This window comes from Larimichthys crocea, chromosome XVIII, assembly GCF_000972845.2.
Source record: "Larimichthys crocea isolate SSNF chromosome XVIII, L_crocea_2.0, whole genome shotgun sequence".
Lineage (NCBI taxonomy): Eukaryota > Metazoa > Chordata > Actinopteri > Sciaenidae > Larimichthys > Larimichthys crocea.
The window spans coordinates 6,944,167-6,960,967 of record NC_040028.1 but is presented as its reverse complement, the minus strand read 5'-3'; the positions used below and the strand labels follow the sequence as shown (position 1 = coordinate 6,960,967).

The window sequence follows — 16,801 nt, the reverse complement described above, 5'->3', positions numbered from 1 at the left end:
GTTTTGCATGTCGTGCTAGCCTTTTATTTGGGCCTTCTCAATTTCTCACGGATATTACAAACCCCACTCCAAGAAGCTGCTCAGCCAAGTCAAGGAGATAAATTTGGATTTTCGCTAATCTCATCGGCCCCCAAAGCTTTGTGATAAGGCCATCAAAAATGTGCCTACCCCATCGATATGGGTCATTGACATTCATGTCTGGCTGGGCGTTTTCTTGTGCTCTGTCTGGCTGTGGCTTCTATAGCAGCGAGGAGCTGTGAAGAATATCATCAGATGCCAGCAAAGCACACAGGAGACATAGTCCTGTTGTCTGTCAGTCTGTCAGGGTGCTGGCTGAGGAAGATTTTCCAATCCTGGGAGATAAAAATGAAAAAGTTTAAGCAGTGCATACCTTGTTACTCAGCAAGGCAGTGTGTGTGGGTTTTTTTTTTCTATGGCACACGTTCTTCTATCTTGTTTTTAAATTTATGAGCTGTTTGTGTGCCAGAGTCATCAGCAGTCTATACCAGCAACTACTGCTGTGCTCTTTCTTATCCCTCCTTGGCACATCATCTTATCTCATCGTCATCTTACTGGACGGGAGAGATGATCCTGATGCCAGCAGTCATCCTACAAGGCATGTCACTTGTTTAAGACAGCACAAGCGTGTTTCCTATTTCTCATCCAAAAAAGAAAAAGAAAATTGGGAACCTTCTTCACTCACAGCACACTATCTCTGAGTCTGTAAGATCGGCTTTGGCTCTAACATGAGAAGTGGATGTTCAGGGATCATCTCTGTTGATCCATATGCTGTTGTGTTTCTTCAGTACACCCTCCTAGCTTCCAGTGAAATCGGTAGGAATGATGATAACATGATGCAATAATGGCTACTAACTAAACAAAGTGGGTCTAAACTATGAGGCCTCCTCCTCTACTCTGTACACCAGACTAATGAATGATTCCCACCCTGCCCTGATGGGTGTCAGGGGGGATGAGGTAAGGGGAATTTTATGGGGAATGGTCTGATGGGTGGGCATGTCGCACTTGTTCTTCAGTCATGTCTAGAAAAGCTTCGGCCTAATATGTATCTCTATATGTGTGTGTGTGTTCCAGAGGCCAGTAAGCTGGTGATGTCATATGTGGCAGCGGTGTGTGGGAAGGGCCAGGAGGTGAACAAGGTCAAGGAACAGCTGCTGCAGTCCAATCCCGTGCTGGAGGGTGAGTGAGCGCCATTCAAACTCTGAGCTGCATCCCAATTCAGGGGCTGGACCGTCTTCACAGAGACTGAATCTGTGTTAACAGATTAACAGTGCTGCCTGATTTCAAAAGCTCCAAAAAGCTGGAAGACATGAATGATTTTTATTTGCAGCTACCTATTATAGTGCAGTAGCTGGTCCATTAATGGAGTTTAATGATAGTCTTTGATAATTTTGCTTTGGTTTTGGAAAGGTTTTGGTTTGAGAAAAATACATTTCATCACTGCAGAACTTCTCCTAGTTACCCACCTAACGTAATAAGTCACACAGCAATTACAAAAACATAACTTTTCGATATAGCACATAGACAATGGCAGGCACATAAACGTGGAAATTGGACTGTCACACATGAGTAAACCAATCAGCAAAAGAACTTTAGGCATCCCATAAACACTGTATTACACCGCATTACTGTGGACACTTCTATTTCCCCAACTTCTCCCTACACACGAACTGTCTCATTCCCACAGCTCAGTGCTGGCGCAGGAACAGCTGTCTTTTAATTGGGGGCAGTGGGCAGGAAATGCCCATGAATGATGAAGCTGTATGCCCGGGTTGAGTCGCTGCAGAAACCCTGCACATCTGCAAGAGTTTAGCTCCTGCCGATCTAATTGCTAAAACGCTAAAGCGAAAAAAGAAAAAGAAAATAGTAGGAAAAGGGGAGCACAGTTATCGTGTTGCTCCCAATGTGTCTACGATGCTTTGTCTGTTTGGCTTTTTACAGAATCTTTATTGGTTTCTTTGTCACCCTCTGTTTCTTTTCATTTCTCGCTCTGATTATCGTTCGGTTCTCAGTGCTTGACTTAAACGCACTTTAATCAGCCATTATCAGAAATCAAGCACTTATGCTAATAGTGCTGCGATGCATGAGACATTAATAGCATTTTAATGTAGAACCATGGTTGGAAGAGAATTAAGAGGGCTCTGGATTGGAAAGTATTATTCCGAAATACTAACTTGGTCATCTAACACAAGGCCTACGTATGCACATGTGTTTGTGATGCATTTAATGTGCTCACGCACAAATATTCATACCCGGCAACAGTGTGTTTGTAATATCGTATTTGTTATTGTTTGTTTATAAGCACTGGCACATATTGAAGCACTTTGACTTAAAAGTGGTGTGACAGCAAAGGTTCAGTCCTCCCCAAGCCTGGAAAGCCCTGGTGCTTTGCTTAATCCATGCAGAATTATGGGACTTCATCAGCACAAATGGCTTTGACATCTGCCCCATATATGATTGACAGCTAGCTGGAATGAGGCACAATGTTAAGGATCATTAATAATGTTTGGGATATTTGTAAACAAGCTTTGACTAGTTTTAATATATTTACTATAACGTTCTATTAGATGGGTTTTCATAAAATTCTACACTGGTTGCAGTAGTTTCATCATGTCCCATTATGATTTCCCCCCTTTTCAGCCTTTGGAAATGCCAAAACAGTGCGGAATGACAACTCTTCCAGATTCGTAAGTATCCTCGTCAGAGCCAATAAACAAGTGGTGCTGTTTAATTAGATTATTGTTTTTCTAATGTGGCCTCATTTGCTAAATATTCTGAACATCTTGGATGTTTTCATTCAGACTTCACTCGAGCTCGTGCATAATCTGGCACTTTCATCTATGTTTTTCTCTTTCCTTCAAAATAAGCCCCAGAGTGTTTCTTAATTCCCTACTTTTTGTGTCCTCTAGATCTCTTTTAATTCCTTTTCTCAGTGGATTTCTCATTCATGCGCTTTGCTTCCCTGGCTATTACTAAATTGAACTTAAACTAGGATTTACAATGTTACGGTACTTCTGCTGCGGCATTCAAGTCACAACAGCCTTTTATAAAGGCTTTCAGTGGAGGTGCAGGAGTTTGTTCATATAAACCGGTTTGGCTGTTTGTTATGGCTGATGTTTCTTGTAGACGCATGTCCTTGGTAAGTGTTGTATGTCACCACATATTTCATAACAACATTGTGATATCAAGCATTAATAAAAACAAAACCTAATGGTGCTAACAAGCTTTACCGGGCGCCTTTGTCCCATGTGCATTCTGCTAGATTTCCCACATAACATGAAGATATACAGTATATTAGATCTGTATTGTACGCCAGTCCACACACTGCCTGAATTACAGCAGGCCTTGCACACATGATATATTGGAATTGCACATGTTAAATGGCCTTTCTAAAAAGCTTTTTGAATATAGCACACAGGCCAAGGCCTTTGACCTAAATTGCTGTTCATCAACTGCACAGCGTGGCCAAATGCCAACCGAACTCTTGTATCGCTAGTTAATTTAGATAGGTTGCTCTTCTGGTTACCCAAACAGCCTACTGCGGATTAAAAATGAGGAAATTCTGGAAATCCCTAAGAAAGAGGCACCAAGTGATCATACCATAAGGATGATTCAGTGTCTGTATCACCCTGTACACAGAATCCAGAAAATAAGTTCATTCCAAGCAGGGGCAGTATGAAAAGAGACTGGGTGTGTTTTTGTTTTCCCAAGAGGGCATTCTCACACTTTCTGGGCTCTGTAGTTTCAGGCAGACCCAATCCAGCAGCAGCCTGCTTCAGTTACCTCCCTTGTTACATTACATTACATCAGATCAGCCCTATCACACTACCACTTGTGTTCATTTTCTGACATGAATGTTTATTTAGATGCAAATTCTTCAAAAAAAAGGGAGTCAGTTTTCTGAAGAACTTCCAGTACACCCTAAGGTCTGATTGCAACACACTGACCTGGTGCCATATGGCTAAAGGGATTCTGCCTGAATGTTTGATGGATTTGAATGGAAACTGGTTATACTAGCCAGTAGCAGCTAGCAGGCTACCTGCCAACTGACTTTTCCAATCCCAATTTGAGATTTCCTTTTCACACTATTTTCAACCATGTACCTACATTAGCACATGCGAACACATGCCAATGCTTGGACTTGTAGTTATGAGGGGAGTATCATAAAGGATTACAGCCCTCATCTGCAGATGTTTATATTTAGGTAACCTTGGCATAAACCTCTGGACATGAACCTCGGGCCTCTCCACTCGATACGAGTTCATCAGTACTCCATCAGTTTATCAGAGAACTGTGACTCAAACTGTGTCTTCATTTTGCTGAGGGCAGCAGGCTTATTGAATCTGGCTGAAGTGCACTCTTTTGAGGACGTGTCTGCTATTAATACATCAGAAAGGTTGAAGGGGGGGGAATCAAACACACAGGACTCTATGTTCTAACTTCCAAGTTTCAAACAAGAAGGAAAAAGAGGGGCCTGAAATGGTTTGTTTTAGTCGCCCTGTAGAAAGAACTTGGCTGGCTGAGGAAGGGGCTTTCCCTCCACAGAGGCCAGTTATTTCATAGTGGCTTATGATTGGCAGCTGGTGCTGTATTGTAACTTGAATGGGTTTGTGCAGAGATTCTTACTAGTCTGAACTCATGAGCTGGGTTTTTGGCCCCAGCCCATACAGTGTATATCAACTATAATGTATGCTGTGCTCTGATCCACAGGGAAAGTACATGGACATTGAGTTTGACTTCAAAGGAGATCCTCTCGGTGGAGTCATCAGCAACTGTGAGTAGCATTTAACTGAAAATGCTGTTAAAATAAATGAATATCTCTAAATGTTTCTTGCACACATTATAGTTCCTTAATCGTTATCGTATCAGTCCAATCTGCTGTTTATCTTCAGTAGCAGTTTGAAAGGCCATTCTAATTCTCAAATTGCTGAGGTACAGTTGCACATTTTGTAAAGGCCTTTTAAAAGTGATCAATTCATCGTGGAAAACAATCTTATTTCCAGACTGAACAAAGCGCTGACTCTGACTGACGCAGCTCTTTTCTCTGTTTTAGTTTTACTTTGCCTCTGTTCACATTGTTTTGACTGCACTGACTTCTCTGCCAGAGGTCACAGAAACAAAGAGAGAAACTGACGGCCAAAAGCACAAATGAATCTCTTGTCTGTTTGCCCGAGTTAGTCCAGCACAAGGGGCTGTCTGTGAAGGAGAGCCCTCTGACATGTGACTGCTTCGGACGGAGCTGGCTAGACAGATGGTTAAGGGTGTTCTTGTGTGGCGAGCCTGGGTGGATTTCTCTTCGCCTCTCAGTTCATTATTTTCACCTAATTGTTCATCGTTTAAGGCCTTAATACATCCTACAACTGAGATAATCTTTCGAAAAGCCAATTTTTAGTAGCTTTGTTAATGACAGCGTGGTAAAAACGTTTCTGGCAGGCAAAGCCTTCAACAGGATATTGCTTCCACATTGCTACTTTAATGTGTGTTTGCTTATCTCTGGGCGAGAGAGCATGTTGTGAACAGAGTACGCAATAAATGCAGAGCTGTGGCTCTAAAAAGCAAAAACATGACGACTGAACGGTTTGGCTGTACACAATGTGAAAGGTCACTTCAGTCTCTACACAAAAGTAAAAAGAAGTATATTAAAAACATTAAATAGCTCTGCATTACTGATCCAAGGTCTTTATTGCTGCTGCTAGCCACTCAGTCACAGATGCTGTATTATTGATGCTGCCTCCTATATGATTCATGGCCAGTGGGTGCCACAGATTTACAATTCAGCCCGATCCACCACTGACTCTGAGAGCCACAGGTCTCTGTGTAGGGCTCTCTTGTTAGGCGCTTGCAGTGTATCCACAGATGCAGTGCAAAGTGGCACTTCTGTCCTCTCGGCACCCACACGCCCGGTGAGTCAGAGTTTAGTCTAAAGACTGGCAAAGCCAGGAACAGTTCTTTTTCGGCTAGAAATGTGGGCATGGTTTAAAATGGCAGTCCATGTGGATATTTTCTTCTAAAATGTCCACTTCAGTATTATGTAAACTCTTAAGGATCCTAAAATAAGATGTTTTCTGAGCAGACAAACTAAATGCTGTTATTCAGCCAGACTGACCAGTGAAAAGTATCTCAATCATCCTTATATGCTGAACTCGGCAGTTGGGTCTTTAATTAAATCATACTCGGTCTAATGCGGTGAGCAGATGATGGGTCCCCTTTTAATCAGGTACTGTTGCTCTTGGTCTGCAGCCCAGGAGAAAGGGCTGACGTTTGATAACTTTGCGGTTTCTTCCTTGTACACTTCCTGTCGTGTGTGTGTGTGTGTGTGTGTGTGTGTGTGTGTCTGTGTGTGTGTGTCTGTGTGTGTGTGTCTGTGTGTGTATACACACAAATAATTACCAACGTTGGTTTGGTCACCTTGGCAACTTAAATATTTACAGTAGTTTAAACCAGGAACCCCCTATGAGCTCCATACACATGTGAGGCTTCCTTAATGCTTATCGTAGTAGGTCAGCCCCACACTTAGGACTCAAGGACACCTCAGTGAATCACCAGTTTGTGTGAAGACTATTGTTAGGAAATGACTTTTTGTCATCATTGTCATTGTTTCCTTTTGTTGTCTTTTTTTAGATCTGCTGGAGAAGTCACGCGTGGTGAAACAGCCAAGGGGAGAGAGGAACTTCCACATCTTTTATCAGCTCTTGTCTGGAGCCTCCGATGACACACTCAGTAAGTCATAGAAAAGCTGGAAATGAGAGCTGAATGAAAGTGTCAATGTATTTTTTAATTTTTAATTTTTTATATCATATAGTGATAAACTTAACTTGAAGATTAAAGGTCCCATGAAAATGAGATAAACTGTAATTTTGAAATACTGTTAAATCCATCCTTATTACCAACCCAAACCACAAACTGATGTTGTAATATATTTAGCCTGTATGCCTGGAATAATTTCTGGTCTCAGAATATACACAGCTCTGTTTACAGGAAGTAATAAATCAAACATCACAGTAGCTAGTAAGCGAACTTAACCAGAGGAAACTAGACCTGCCATTGTTGTTGTTTTGATTTTGCTGTCATAGAGCAGATTGAGGTGGTTAACATGACCATGGAGTTGTGTTCCCTTATTTAAGGTTTTGAATTACATATTTTCATTGTCATCTGGATCCATCAGTATGTCCTTCCTTATAGTAAAATATTACACAAATATTTCCCAGCAGGATTGCAGCTGCACGAACACATGGCCGATGCATTAATGACTCAATCTTCCTGCCTAACAAACATCGCAGAGAACAAAGACTAGCCGACAAACCTGTTCCCTCTATTTGCTTTTCTGTGGACAGAGCATTGTTTTATGTCCTGAACACAGGAGAACAATATAATGGTCATTGACTTTGCAGCACACACATCAAGGGGGCTTGATTCAGCTGTAGCTAATGCAACCACTAATGAAATCTGACACATGCACCCACAAGAGGAATAGATTTCTTTGCTACTAGATAGGGGGGCTTTTAAGAAGGCCATTTGATCTTTCAGAATTTTCACAGCAGCAGGAGCCTTTACTGTGTACAAATGGTGTTTGGAGTGACAATGGCCTCAAGGACAAATCTGTATTCAGAGTGCAGGGGTGTCACCCACTTGAACCTTTGCACCTTCAAGTGCAAAGCTTATACATAATACAAAACTGTGTTTTATCAGGCACCTCTTGACAAAGTGGTGTGTAATGTGGATTTAATTTCAGTAAGGTTTAGAAAGGTCTTTAGCAAACCTGTTTTTTAAGCAAATGTGGTTTAAATAGCAACCACATGGTTTGTGTGCCACAGAGAAGCTGAAGCTGGATCGGGACTTTAGCAAGTACAACTACCTGAGCCTGGACTCTGCTGCAGTCAACGGGCTGGATGATGCAGCCAACTTCAGGACAGTCAGAGTGAGTAGTACACACACATTTGTCTGGATAATTTGACTCTAATTTAGACATAAATTGAGTTTAGTTGATATTACTAATAATAAATCCAAATGATGTCTGTGGACTGCTAGAAATGTAAAAAATAAAAAAAAAAAAAGGTTGAAAGTAAACTGAAACCTGAAATACCAAAGTCCATCTGGGGAATTCCATGTGCAGTGTTTCCCAACATTTCAACAGTGGTTAGACGTTGGCAGTTGGCAAGTTTGTGCACATACACGCAAGATCTCGGCATCTGTACATGATGTTGTGTCTACAACATAAGAGATTATTTCTACTGCGCTCTATTGTTATCAGTCCTGCTCCAGCGTGTTCTACTCAGCTACTGTATACGCAGTTGCAGTCTGTCACATCCTACTTGCTTACTTGCTTACTTGCATTTCACATCCTGCTTCTCATCACTTCTCACATCGAGTTTTCACAGTATTCCCCATCCAGCTGCATTTCACCGCCGGAAACGCCAAGTGGACATTCCCTCTAAACAATGAATCCCCACACATGGGCTTGTTTGTTATACAGCCAAAGACGGCCACGCTTTCCTTTCCTTTTAACATTAAGTCAAATGTTAATTTTGGAATGTTGTCTTAATTATGGTGTTACGTTTAATTTCAACAAATTTGACTTCAGTACCACAGCAATTAAGAAAAATAAAGCTGTGGGTTTTTGTAAAACAAACTCTTTACATTATTTGTCTGTTTTGGCAGCTTTGTAAAGGAAGTTGTTTCATATTTGGCACTAGCATGATGGACTAAGGTTTAGTTCAAGACTTTTAAATATTCAGTTGGGTAATTTGCAGTTTTTTATGGGTAGTTTGAGCTCATATGTTTTATGAGTTTTTGCTGGTTTCCTCTCTTCTTGGCACCCTTATGTATTATGTAAATCAAATGTACTCTTAGCCTGGAGTTCTTGAAAATAGAGAGACCTTAGTCTGAAGAAAGTCTTACTCTTGAGTTAAAAGTTAGAAAGACATGGTGATCTTGTCAGCTTATTAATTGGTGCAGCACTGCCATGTTCAATCTTTTTTTTTCAATTTAATTATTCCAGCGTCTATAAATACAAGTTCAACATTTGTGTTGAATGTGTACAGCCCTGTTTGTCACATTCATTATCATGACAACACTAATTAAAGTGCTGACAGGCTGCAATAATAACATCTCATTCTTACTGAACTGCTGTGTTTCCAAAGTCATAGACACCGTCACATTCCAATGCATTTATAGCTCGGTTTCCCTTTTCAACCCTGTGTCCATGTTTCTTAATAACACGAGCTGATCTGTGATTTTTTGTTCCCTCTCAGAATGCCATGCAGATTGTGGGCTTCATGGAGGACGAGGTGCAGTCGGTGCTGGAGCTGGTGGCAGCCGTGCTGAAGCTCGGCAACATTGAGTTCAAGCCAGAGTCACGCTGTAATGGCACCGATGAGAGCCGCATTAAGGACAAAAATGGTGAGTTTGACAGATGACAAAAAATCTATTGTGAAACTATCTCTGATCCTTTTTATAACTCATTTTCAACTTCATTTGAATGACTGGGCAGTATGATTTCACTGACACCTGAGCCATCTGGGTGTCAATATCAGACAAGCTGAACAATTGTATTTATTTACTCCTTGTATTTCTGTGTTTTTATTTATTTATTATTTTACCCACAGCTGGCCTGATGTTAAGGCACTGCCCCCTATTGGCTGCTTTAATCTTTTCTGCAGTTGCCCTCACCAGATACATATTTGTATTTTAGAATTGACATAACAAGAATTATTATCACTCCCCAGCTGCTCTCTTTAGGCAAATATTACCTTTACATATTTCCCTCTCTGACCATGGTATGATTCATCTTAGTACCACAATTTCCTTTTTTTCATATGCATCACTGGCATGTTGCGATCATATTGCAACACATTGTTCATGTCTCAGAATATAGAGATGGTGATCTGAATCTTCAAAAACAAAACAAGTTGACATCTATCATTTTAACTTACTTGATCTACCACCTTTATGTTTAGCTGCATAATAAAATGTACAATATTGATTACTAGGCCAGAGTTTTATCCTTTTCCTCTGATCTTTGCAGAAGTGGTTTATTTATCGTCATTGTTGTTGTACATGTCTGCAGATTTGAAGGAGATGTGTGAGCTGCTGGGGATCGAACAGTCAGTACTGGAAAGAGCATTCAGCTACCGAACAGTGGAGGCTAAGATGGAGAAAGTATCCACTACACTGAATGTGGCCCAGGTCAGAGGGATAGTTACTGTCTTAATCTGTCTTGCACCAATGCATCTCTGTCCTACTTCTATTGACATTAACACACACACACACACACACACACACACACACACACACACCCTCACAGTGCATAACAAGATAAAGGGCCATTTCTTCCCTCTGACTTGCTCCTTTGGCTGCCGACTCTCATCCATCTCAGTGCTACATGAAAACCTCTCCATTATAGATAAGTTATATTCCTCCTGGAAATTCAAATGTAGGTCATGTTTAAGGGTTAGTGAGTTCACAGACTGTTTATGTATTGTGGATGCTGCAAACACTGGCCATGTCCAAAAGCAGAAGATGAAATGGTTTATGGAGAGATTAACCTGTGTTGGTTGTGTTCTTGGACCTCAAATTCAGTGTATGTTTGTTGATGGTTCTCTTTTCCTGCATTTTTTTTACTGTCTAGAAATGCAAGTATTTGCATATTATATATAGTATTATATATAGTGACAATTAGTATGAATTAACCTTTAATGTGTGTTTTTTATAGGCCTACTATGCCCGAGACGCCCTTGCCAAAAATCTCTACAGTCGTCTGTTTAGCTGGCTGGTTACCAGAATAAACGAAAGCATTAAAGTAAGTAATGTAGAAATGTATTTCAGTTCATTTAATAAACTATTCTGTTTTCAGACACTGGCATAGTCTATATTCAATACTGACAATATTGTCTCCCTGCAGGCACAAACTAAAACTCGGCACAAGGTCATGGGTGTGCTGGACATCTATGGGTTTGAGATATTTGAGGTAAGACAGATGCCCGATCAAACCCACTCTCCTTTTTGTCTGATAAGCCGCAAGGACAGAATCTGACCAGCCAAACCAACCTTATCACATTTAAAAGGATTTTGCCCCAGGCTGTTTTGCGTGCATGTTTTGGTATCTGTGAGGAGCTTATCAGCAGTTAGTAAGGGCTGATAAAACCACATTCAGGTCAAATTAGTTCAGCGGGTGACATTTATTTTTAGTGACAATGTGATTTCAACATTAAAAATCAGCATTTCACAGTCAAAAAAATGGCCACAAAATAAAGGAACTGCTTAATACACAGTAAAATACACATATTCATGTTATGGCTATATTGCCAATTGTATCACACAGTAATCACTTTACAACATTAAATAGCACAACATAGATATAGGTTGTGTTTTTCAGTTATGTTAATTACAGAGGGACCAGACATTTGGGCATGTATGTGCATGCAAACACATGCGAGACCGAGTCTTGTCGCAATGTACAGACTAAAATAAGATTGAATACCCTTGCCTTGTTGCTTGATGCCTTCAGTCCTCCCCCACCCCCATATGTTCATGTCTTCTTCATATGCCTGCTTGTTCACCCCACTCACTCTCAAGTCCTCCCTCTCCTCTGACTGTTGTGTTGTGTCTGGGTCACCAGGATGGAGTAAGTAACACCTGCATCGGCCTGTGTGCTCTCCCAGTGTGCATGCTGTGATCTAAACTCCCTTTGACTTAATTCACCTCCTCGTTAAAGACGATTTCAGGGTTCCTGGTGTGCAGCATAGTCACACAGCTGAAAAAGATGCTAAAGGCACCTTTGCATCATGAAGTTGCCAGTTTATTAGGTACACCAAAACTAAACAAATACAGTTTAATACAACAGCCCTGCAATAAATTCTACATTCATGAAGGTTACAGTAAAATGTTTGGCTTTTTTTTTTTTCAATCTTCGCAGGCATTTTGGAGGCATTTCTTAATTTTTTGTCCATCCTATTTATATCAATGTGGATAGACTAAAATCTGCTTTATTGCAGGACTGTTTATGAGACTGCATTTCATTTAGCTCAGTGTAGTTATGATTGTTGTTGTTATTATTATCTTATTTTATTATTATTATATTATTATTATTATTATTATTTTATTATTTTTAAATAGGTAGTTTAAAGGAATAATCTTGGGACATACCCTTATTCCCTTTGAGAAAATGAATATAGCTCAAAATATGATTCTACAGCCAGTTAGCTGAGCTCATTTTAGCATAAAAACTGAAACAGATTGCCAAGTTCTGTCCCAAAGCATTCATTTTGAGTATGTCTTGGTTGGAAGCAGTAAGTTTCTGGAGTTTCTCCGTTGTCATGAGGCAACCAGTGGAGACCCCATTGGGGCTGCTCACTACAGGGAGTTACTGCACCCAGCCAAGAAATATTTCGGCATATAACACTTTGGAGTTTGCTCAGCTTAAACAAACGAGACATAACATGTTAATTAGTGAGTTTTGGAGGCACATCTAGGTGGATTTTCTTTTTCTTTCTTTTTTAACTTATGGGTAGAGCAAGGCTAGCTGTCTTCCAGTTTCTGTGCTAACCTAAGCGAGCAGTCTCCTAGCTGTGAATTCATATTTTTATTCTGTGCAGACATCTACAATGATAGACTCTCCCCTGCCTTGGGGAAAGTGAATCAACACTTCTGAGAAGTGAGAGCATTAACTTCAAACATAGTTCCAAGATTGTTACTTCCTCAAGCTGCTATAAACCGCTTGTCATAAAACAGCACAGTTGCAGCTTTAATATTTTAGGTTTACAGTAAAAGGCTGTCACATTTCAGTCTGGTGTCTGCTGCCACCTGTGTATAAGCTTTGTGTGAGTGAGTGTGTGTTAGGGGTGAAGATGACATTTCGGTTTCTCAGTATAAGGAAATGGAGTCTTAACATTAATAACTGCTCTCCTTGTGGCTACGTGTTCTGTTTCCTGGTCAGAGAAACCTTGGCGTGTCCTTCACTCCGAGCTCTTAGACTAAACATGCTGTTCTAACCATTGTTGTGTCCTTAGCAAATGAATGTTAACCTAACCCAGCACACAATAAGGCCATCTGCCAAGAAGCATGACTCACCACTCAATGGTCATAATTGACAGCAATAGAGAACTGTGAAGTAAAACCTGTTATGACTTTTAATTGTTTAATGTTTAATTAAATATATGATACTTTACAGGAACTTTTATCATTACAGGGTACACAAACGAGATTTACTGGTTCAGTCGTTTACTCTGTAGATGAAATGTTTGTTCAGTGATGGTTGTCAAAGTGATGAGGAAGGGAATTGTTGAGTAGTAGGAGTGAGATGCAGGTTGTAGTTTGTTCAAGCTGAGGGTTTTATTCAGAGAGGCTGTTTCCTCTGAACTGGATGTAACTTCTGACACTTCCCTATGTTAATGTAAAAAAAGTTGAAAAAGGAGATTGATAGGCAAGAGGTGGCCATACTTATAAATGCTTGCAGAGAGGGATAAGAATAAGAAATTGAAGCAGGAAATGTCAGTGTGAGGAAAAACATTCATGGAACATTTCCTAACAGTCGAAACAAGCAAGAAAAGCCATTTCACTGACCATAACATAGAATTACATTGAGTTACAGGCACTTTGAGGATGGACCATGTCGACAATAGCTGGTACTAAATGCTTTTTTCTGCTCATACAGGACAACAGCTTCGAACAGTTTATCATCAACTACTGCAACGAGAAGCTGCAGCAGATCTTCATTGAGCTGACGCTGCGTGAGGAGCAGGAGGAGTATGTCCGAGAGGTACGTTTGTATACTCACCTTCACACATGCTTCATGAACTCCATGAGTAGACTGGTAGTGGACACTTGGACAAATTACCCATCGAATCCAGCCTGGAGCCCTGGATACACTCTCTCACCTGCAACTGAGCATGTACATCATTCAACATGTCGGCACTCAATTTGTCGCGTTGGCAGTTCATCATCGCAGGCTGCCCGCAGCGTGATCCCAACCTGGTCATGTCACTCATCTGTTTAACCTCTCATGCTCTTTCGGCTAAATCTACATTGTTGCCCTTGACCCAGACGCATTCCTGGTTCATTTGCGCCTCCTATCCCGTCTATGTCATCCATCATGCTATCGGTTTATTCTCCCCCCGTCTCCCCTCTGTGGAGTCTCGGGGACGGAAGTGATCCTTTACTCCAGTGAGAGTAAACACTGCCCCCGTTGTGGGGCCTTTAAGCTGTTCTGTTTCTTTTCAAAGCTCTATGCATGTGAGTGCAGCAGCGGTGACCCCCACACCCCTTCCCTACTAACAGCACCACCAATGATATTCCACTTCTGGCCTCTATCCAGTATACAGCATGGGAAAATACCGCAGGGCTGGAGAAGGGAGGGAGGACCCACCAATCAGGAATTTGGGCAGTGACCAATCAATTCACGCCACACCTTTTTGGCGCCCTCTCCCTCAAAATATCTGTCACATCCCTTATATCAACTGAAGCTACGCTCCCCAACCATTAGTTGCTGTGAATTCAATGTTAGCAGAGTGGGCTTTCAAGGGGACTCTGGCCTTTTTTTAGACGGTATGATGGACGTTGTCTTCTTTCTCCTCTACCAGAAAGGCTTTGTGTCTCTACTCTGGTGATGGGAAGGCTGAGATGCAGAGAATACTTGAAGCAAGAATAAATAGGGCTATGAACATTAGTGTACCAACATTTAGACTGATTTTAATCATCTATGCACTCAAGTTCATGATCAAAGCTTAAATAAAGAATTAGAACTGTAACTTTAAGGGGCCTATCCCATTTAGTGTTTTTTTTTTTTTTTTTTTTCAGAACATTTGTTCTCATTAGGCCCAATTTTCCCATGTAAAAAAAAAGTGCTAGTGATATTAAAGTGTCTAGACGTGGTATAACCTCACTTTCTAAAACTTGTGGCTTTAAATGAGAGGTAGAGACACACTGAGGTGGATACATTGCTCTCCACTCATTCGAGGGTTAGAAATGGCACATTTAATGGACAGAAAGAGAGGCAAGAAATGTTTTGTTTCCATTACTCAAGTATTAATTTTAGTTTTACTTTGTGATACTGTAACATGGAGGAGATTATAACAATGTACAGCAGGAATGTATGTTTGGCATCACATTTTACAAATGTATGAGTTTTGTAGGGGTTTGATAAAATTGTAAAGTGGGCACGCTGACTTATTTTTTACTGCAAAGCCTGCAGTACTTGGTGAGAGCAGCACTGATTAGGTGACTATCTATCCTTCAGGTACTTGACCAGGGGCTCGGCGTTGTTGAATCACAGGCCGGTTCAAGAGTGTGATTTCATCAACCACTCAAATCTGTGAGAGTCTCACTGGTGTGGAAAGAATGTCTTGTTAGCTCTGGTAAAACATAGAAAAGCTATTGTCCCTCTGACCTTCATTTCTTTTGTTACAGGGCATCGAGTGGACCAACATTGAATATTTCAACAATGCCATTATCTGTGACCTCATTGAGAATGTGAGTCAGCTTCTCAATACTCCACCGCAAGCCACTAGAGTGTAAATGCACATTCAGGTCTGACTGCTTTTGTAGCTGTAGCACAGGCAGCAGTCAAGCATTCTGCAGGCTACAAAACAATGCCAAACCAATAATTCTAACTCTGAGTATTGAATGCTTTATAATTGGTATTTCTTACCAAATTTCTTTATGTCTACCAAACTTGCTATGTCCAGCACCAAAATGGCATCTTGGCCATGTTGGACGAGGAGTGCCTGAGGCCAGGGACAGTCACAGACGAGACCTTCCTGGACAAACTGAACACCATCTGTGCTGAACATCAGCACTTTGAGAGTCGCCTCAGCAAGAATTCAAAGTTCCTCACTGACCACAGCCTGCCCCACAGTTGCTTCCGCATCCAACACTATGCTGGCAAGGTACTGAGCACAAGATGTTAATAGAACAATAGGGGATTTGCAGATAAAATGCAATATGTTTGTTAAACAATACAGTGCCATGAAGAGAATTGAGGAAACACTGTGATATAGATAGTAATATAGTCAAATTATTTATCTAGTTAGACAATTAAATTCATTTCATGATGTGCGCTCAGTAGGGCACTATAAGAGAGTATAAAGGGAAGAGTTGTCCTTCCATGAATACAAAGTAAATACATATTACTCATATCTGTCATCCCTGTTCATATGAAGGTGCTGTACCGTGTCGAGGGCTTTGTAGACAAGAACAATGATCTGTTATACCGAGACCTGTCCCAGGCCATGTACAAAGCCACCCACAGCCTCATCAAACAGCTGTTCCCTGAGGGCAACCCAACCAAAGTCAACCTGAAGAGACCACCAACTGCTGGATTTCAATTCAAAGCCTCAGTGGGCACACTGATGAAGAACCTGCAGACCAAGAACCCAAATTACATCCGGTAAAGTCCTGTCATTCATACAGAGAGTATATTAACCTGCCAGTAGCATGTTTGTGGTTGAGATTTGTAGTCACTGGCATTTATTTATTTTTTCATTTCTGGTCTAAATAAATAGGAAATGGATTGTCCAGTCAACCTTTATGCAACGCTTATATCTAGTATTAACTAGCCCAATTATTCTTGTACTTTCATGTTTATTGGCAGATGTAGATCAGTTTATGTGCTCATAGTGAGTAGAAAAATATTGAATCTTAATATTTATATATATGTCTGTGAATCTATGACGTTCTGGAAACAGCTGCCGCTAATGTAGAAGAAATGGTAAACGGTAACAATGTATTGTTGAGCAATAAAAATAAAAATATGCTGCCATTTGATTTGTTTCTCATTAAATCTGGACAG

General features: G+C 40.8%; 1 protein-coding gene across 6 annotated transcripts in view; it reads left to right on the top strand.

Annotated features, from left to right (window-relative positions):
* Positions 1–16,801, top strand: part of myo1b (myosin IB) — a 53,624-nt gene that overhangs the window by 26,530 nt on the left and 10,293 nt on the right. For 3 of the 6 annotated variants that reach the window (XM_027290969.1, XM_027290973.1, XM_027290971.1), the window contains exons 5-18: positions 1,093–1,197; positions 2,659–2,705; positions 4,729–4,792; positions 6,640–6,738; positions 7,833–7,936; positions 9,270–9,417; positions 10,085–10,203; positions 10,730–10,816; positions 10,919–10,984; positions 11,636–11,641; positions 13,670–13,774; positions 15,421–15,483; positions 15,699–15,899; positions 16,173–16,399. In XM_027290969.1, the coding sequence (XP_027146770.1) occupies positions 1,093–1,197; positions 2,659–2,705; positions 4,729–4,792; positions 6,640–6,738; positions 7,833–7,936; positions 9,270–9,417; positions 10,085–10,203; positions 10,730–10,816; positions 10,919–10,984; positions 11,636–11,641; positions 13,670–13,774; positions 15,421–15,483; positions 15,699–15,899; positions 16,173–16,399 (1,441 nt within the window). The remainder of the gene's footprint in view (positions 1–1,092; positions 1,198–2,658; positions 2,706–4,728; positions 4,793–6,639; positions 6,739–7,832; positions 7,937–9,269; positions 9,418–10,084; positions 10,204–10,729; positions 10,817–10,918; positions 10,985–11,635; positions 11,642–13,669; positions 13,775–15,420; positions 15,484–15,698; positions 15,900–16,172; positions 16,400–16,801) is intronic. The other 3 variants (XM_027290970.1, XM_027290972.1, XM_019268948.2) reach the window with 1 other exon arrangement.